This window comes from Archocentrus centrarchus, chromosome 10, assembly GCF_007364275.1.
Source record: "Archocentrus centrarchus isolate MPI-CPG fArcCen1 chromosome 10, fArcCen1, whole genome shotgun sequence".
Lineage (NCBI taxonomy): Eukaryota > Metazoa > Chordata > Actinopteri > Cichliformes > Cichlidae > Archocentrus > Archocentrus centrarchus.
This window is the reverse complement of record NC_044355.1, coordinates 7,281,558-7,287,702: the sequence shown is the minus strand read 5'-3', so window position 1 is coordinate 7,287,702 and position 6,145 is coordinate 7,281,558. Positions and strand designations below refer to the sequence as shown.

General features: G+C 40.1%; 1 protein-coding gene across 1 annotated transcript; it reads right to left on the bottom strand.

The window, feature by feature from the left end:
- Positions 1–2,807: 2,807 nt before the first annotated feature.
- Positions 2,808–4,726, bottom strand: LOC115787481 (uncharacterized). The gene is made up of 6 exons (XM_030740213.1): positions 4,661–4,726; positions 4,171–4,503; positions 3,707–4,063; positions 3,474–3,605; positions 3,315–3,355; positions 2,808–3,218 (listed from the first exon to the last, which is right to left on the bottom strand). The coding sequence occupies exons 1-6, from the start codon at positions 4,719–4,721 to the stop codon at positions 3,087–3,089; spliced, it is 1,056 nt and encodes a 351-aa protein (XP_030596073.1). The 5' UTR covers positions 4,722–4,726; the 3' UTR covers positions 2,808–3,086.
- Between the last annotated feature and the right edge of the window lie 1,419 nt (positions 4,727–6,145).

Genomic DNA, 6,145 nt, shown 5'->3' with positions numbered 1-6,145 from the left:
TACTATACACTATACACACTTTTATAAATTATAATATTTACATTGTGCAATAATGGTCCAGTTAGGGCTCAGAGTTGAGCAGACGGATGGCTTGTGGGTAAAAACTCTTCTTCGACCTTTCAGTCTTAGCCCTCAGGCAGCGGTAACGCCAGCCTGATGGGAGCAGCGAGAAGAGAGAGTGTCCGGGGTGGCTGGGCTGTTTTAGGATCTTCATGGCCCTCAGCCTGCACTGCTTGGTGTAAATGTCCTGCAGGTTGGGGAGTGTGGTTCTGATGGTCCGTTCAGCTGAACGAACCACCCTTTTTAGGGCCATGAAGTCCTGCTTGGTGCAGTTTCCCATCCAGGTGGTGATGCTCCCACGCATGATGCTCTCGATGGTGCAGGTGTAAAAGTTCCTGAGCACCTTGAGTGGGAGCTTGAAGTCTCTCAGCCGCCTGAGGAGGTAGAGACGCCTGAGGAGGTAGAGATGCTGTCTGGCCTTCTTCACAGTGATGTTTATGTGATGAGTCCACATTACACTGATATTGATCAATACCAATACCAACGTTGGCGTCCATATTATTGATACCAGGATCAATCTGCCCACCACTAGCTCAATGTACTAATGGCGGAGAAACAACTTACTTACTTCTCTGCTGTTACCATTGGTGGTGGCCATGGTAACTTCCGGGTTCTAGCAAGAAATATTTCTCACCCCAGCACTAATGCTAATGCTAATTAGTAAGCTAATACTAACCACTAAATGCCGCTCCCACTTGTTAATTGAGTGATGGGGCCTAAGACATAACCAGAAAGCAGTAATCAGTTTTTTTGGACATGTAGTTACATTTCTCGAGGTGCATGTCAGGTTTGCTTCAGAGAGGATTTTCAGTTATACACAAAGGATCAATGCAGAACTCTAAATCAGGCCTTATTAGATTGATAGAATGATCATTTTTGCATATAATCCAGAAAAGTTACATTTATACATCACGCATTTAATGTGTCCTAGAGTGCCGTTTCCTTCCACTGTGTTTGCAGAAATCACATAAAAAAATACACAACAAAAACATAATCCAGATTCCTCAGCTGCTAATAGCATTTCCTACATTTGAATATCAGCCACCATATTGTGAGCATAAACTATCACGTTTTTAATGCAACAATAGGAAGTGACATCATCTTGCTGGGAACTGTAGTATTTTATTCTTGAAGGCCTCTCATAGCTCTACTGGTGCTGAAAACTAATGTTTGACTATGGCTTTCTGAATACAAGTAGGGCTGCAACTATCAATTATTTTAGTAATCAAGTATTCAATTGATTACTCCGTCAGTTAATCAAGTAATTGGATAAGAAATAATTTTTCATTTTAACAATTCATCAGCTTATTTTAACTTCCGTACTGCAGATGTTTCTCTGTGTGAAACAAACAGGGTCAATGGAGCAGCTACAAAGTTCTCTGTTCTTCATGTTGCTGATCAGGTGGTTGATAAAAACATTTTGACGGAGCCCCTCTGTACTGAAGGGGGTGGAGGGGGCACCGAACGATTGCTAGTGCTAATGGCAGCCCCCCTTTCCCCAGTACACTGTGGTTATTGATCTGTTCTGGTGGCTACAGCTGACGTAAAGAAAAAAATAACAGCTGACATCCTCTGCACAACACGTGCGCACATTCAAACATGCGCACTCACAGCACAGAGAAGTGGGGGCGTGAAAAAACATCTCAGCGATCCACTCGTGTTAAAGGGTCGTTTTTGGTTTTTTAGGAAATGCTCCGCTTACACGGAGACACCTGAGCTGCAGAGCTGAAACGAAACATCAAAGCAACAAATTTGTGTCGAGGATTTTTAATAATCGAATTGCGTTATTCCAAGAATCGTTGCAGCCCTAAAACTTGCATTAAATTTTTAGTTTGTGTATCAACATACATGAAGGTTGGTATTTACCTTTCATGCTGGGATTTTTTTGTTGAATCGGAAGCCTGAAATTTTCCTTTGATCTTCATTTTCCCTCTTACTTCTCTTCGTGTTCATGCGGTTATTTCAATTTATGCAGCACACGCGTGACCATAGTGAGATCAAACATACACATTGTGAATGAAACTGTCCGTGCTCTGTGGTAGATTGCAAACTGCGGTGAAATGATACAGGCGTAAGAAGCGATAATAGCAGCGACCTAGCCGGGGCGGAGTCTGTGAGGTGCGCTCCTTTGAGAGGCAGAGGAGCGCAATATTTGTGGGATTTGAATCAGTACGTTTTGCATCCAATAAAAGCAAAGATGTTAACAAATAAATTGGACAGTATTCTGGCAATTTAGTGATATTTCCACAGCTGTGGTCTTGACTGGTCTTGAAATAAAATCCCGAGTCCGCAAGGTCCGAGTCCATGACAAGACCGAGACCAAATGCGGTCGAGTCCATGACAAGACCGAGACCATCAAAAAGCGGTCTCGAGCCCGGTCTCGAGACCAAGACCGATCTCGAGTACTACAACACTAGTAAAGAGCTTCAAATGTCAGTGAGTATCTATTCTTCATGCTAGTTATAGTTCACAGTGATCTCAAATATTTGTGTCAAAAAGTTGTGAAGTAGAACTGAAGACTCAGATGCAGAGTATTCCAACAAGTGACATTTATTAATTGATATGAATCCAAAATTAAACAAAGTCTAAAAAGCAACAGAGAAAAGCAAAAATCAAGAAAAACAAGCACAGCTAAAAGTAACTAACAAACGAGCTGTGAAGCCTTCAACAAGCTTTCACCCCTCAACAAAAAAGGAATGAAATTCAATTATTCAATCACTCAATAAAGTATTTAAGATTTACAGCATGGTAGGATATCACCAAAATGTGCACAGCTTTATATAAAAATGATGGTCTATCACTGATAATATCATAAAGAAAAAAATATAAAACCTCAAAAACAACATGGAAACTGGACTTTTACAGAATATACATGAATGTAAGATTAATATTAAAGAATTGCATAGTAATCAGCATAAAAAAGATTACTACACTCAGAAGGGAAATCGAGCCCAGTGCTGTTCAGTGTCACAGTTTCCTGTTTACCAGAATAGCTAACGAGTATGTATTATTCAGTATGGGAACAGTTAATTTGTTGTTAAGACACTGACATCACTGTAGACTGTTTCTCCCCCTGCTGCTTTTTCACGCCTACGCTCTACTTTGCCATCTTTCCTCCTGAAGGTTGGTACAGTATAAACCATCGAGTCCTCGCATCTCTGAGGGAACACATGAAGTTCATGATGAAATGGGGAATGTTAATTACAAACATGAACAGAAACAATTTTAACATTTTCAGTTTTCTTTATCTTTACCTCCTGACTTTGCTGATCACCACTAATGAGTATCCCAGCATCTGTTTGGAAAACAGAAATTGAAGGTGAAAGATGCTGAAGGCTGATTTAAGAAAGGCATCAACATGAAACCCTGTGAAGTTATCGTCTGTTATCTAGACTAAATAAGCCTTATATTACCATTACAACAATTACAAGTTTTCTTCTTGATGGTGTAGATGAGGGAGGCTATAACCACCAGACTTGTAACCAAAGCAGCACACAACAGAAAGAGAGCTGTATTGGCCTTCTGCAAATCCCATGTGTTGGGTGCTGAAAGAATATGAGCACCCAATAATTATGATTATTTTGGTAACATCTATTAGGATAATTCACTGATATTAAGTTATTAAAAATAATAAATATAATTATACCTTTAATGTCCAGTTTTGTTCCATTTCCAAAAATGATCTGTCCACATGTGGCCACAGCACAGTAGTAAGACCCAACATCAGAGGAGCTGATGCTCTTAGAGAAGCTGTAGACACACTTACGTTGGGAACGAGCCTCAGGACTCCTGTCACATTCCTCCCCACTGTTTCCATGAGCATACATTAAACTCAGAGGAGATTTATCTGATTTGGCTCTGAACCAGTACACACTGTGATTTCCAGGACAAGTTTTCTTCTCAGAGTTAGAGAGGACCAAACACTGCAGAGTCACTGGGTCTCCTGGGTGGATGGGATCAGATGGAGGTATTTGTATGATCTCAGTGATATCTGGTTCTGTCCCTTTGAGAAAAAAAATAATAATCATCATCAAAAATGTTTTATGTTATTGAGAAGCAATTTAGTTGAAAATATTAAATTACCTGCATAAAGTACAAACTTTGATTTACCTTCGATTCTCAGAAATATTCCCTCCAAAAAGATCATATGAAGCTGCCTGACTTTTATACAGTAGTAAAAACCAGAATCACTGAGCTTAGTTTTATTGATATGCAGAACAAAGTTTCCAGGTTCTTGTTTTGCTGTAATATCAGAAGTATTGTTAACACCCGTATAATCAAAGGTGAATGTTCCTCCCAAGAATTCAAGCCAGCTTCCAGAAACAAGTCTGATCCAATATAATGTTTCCTTGTGCAAAGGTGATTGTTGGCGAACGCACGAAAGAGTCACATTGTTTCCAACATCAGCAGTTTTGGTCACAAAATTGTGATCATTTGTGCAACCTGAAAAAACAAACAAAAAATCCACTTATAATATTAATTAACAAACAGTATTATGGACAAGAGCGAAAAAATATATGTGCTAAATTACTGTAAGAACATGAAAATACTCATAATACTTTAAATACGGCTGCAGTGAATCCTTTCTACATATACTTACTCCCCATTCCGACTATCAGCAGTAAATACAATCTGATCATCATTTTCTTATTATTCCACATTAACATTAGAGCTCATCATGACATGCCCAACTTTAATGTAGCCCTGCAAAGTGGGAGGGAACAATTTCAGTCAATCTGATTGGCCTTTGTGTTCTCATTTCACTGTCCTACCACAGCGGAAATAACTACTATCTTTCCTACATAAACACATTAAAGAACAACAGTCATGCTTAGCGTGAAGTTGTGCTTTTAGTATTGTGTAATTCACACACATTAAACACAAAACACTCTTTCAATTATATTTTCAGAAGGTCTGAAGTTTTCAGCTGATACTAAAAAGGTAGTCGCACCGGGCCGAAGTCAAATCTACAACGATGTGAAAAAGTACGCCCTCTTTAATTGTAAGGTTTTACACAATAAAACATTTTTAATCTAGTCTTCACCAGGCTCTAAAATTATTTAAACACAACCCCAGACGCTTCTGTTCATTGACATTTGCAGGCATTTGTTTTTGCACAGTTGTCTTAAGGTCCCACCACAGCACTTTGGGACATTGAAACATGTCAGTTATTTTCTTTTTGAGCCATTCTGTTTTAAATTTGCTGGTGTGCTGGTGATAACTGTCATGTTCTAGGACCCAGTTAAGGCAGCGTTTAGGCTGTCAGACAGATGGCCTAGACTCTAGACGCTGTATATAGACTTAAAATTAAAACACAAAAAGGAGCAAAAGTTCGTTCTCCGTTTAACCAGCTGCTTTTACACAGCTGTGCTTTGCACTGTCACGGTTGCTAGGTGACATGAGCTATGCAGATGTGGGGGCAGGTGATGCTGATATGAAGGCTAGACCGTCCAATTTCACAGCCGCTCACTTCCGGTCTTTGCGGTCTTCGTGGGCTGCGAAGGACATAGTTTACGTGGGCCGGGTCCTTCGCAGGATGCGGCCCAGAACGTAATTCCTCATTCCCAGCAAGGAATGAGGAATTAATAATTAAAGGAAAAAGAAAAACTCATAGTCAGCTAAATCTACAGCTGGAGTTTTGAGACATAAAATGCTAATATATGATGTATCCATATCAAACATGATACTTATGTGGAAACAGATAAGTGCTACATACACTGATCAAGCATGATATTATGACCGCCTGCCTAATATTGTGTCACTATTTTGCTGCCAAAACATGCCAAACTGAGCCATTGAGGGATGGACTCCACTAGACCCTTGAAGGCGTGCTGCTCTTCTGGTTTGAGATCTGGGGGATCTGAAGGCCAAGTCAACACCTCAAACTCACTGTTGTGCTCCTCAAACCATTCATGAACCACTTTGTTTTGAGGCAGCGTGCATTATCCTGCTGAGCGAGGCCACAGCCATCAGGGAATACTGTTTCCATAAAAGGGTGTATGTGGTCTGCAACAGTGCTTAGGTAGGTGGTACCTGTCAAAATAAAAGCCACATGGATGGCAGGGACAAAGGATTCCCAGCATAA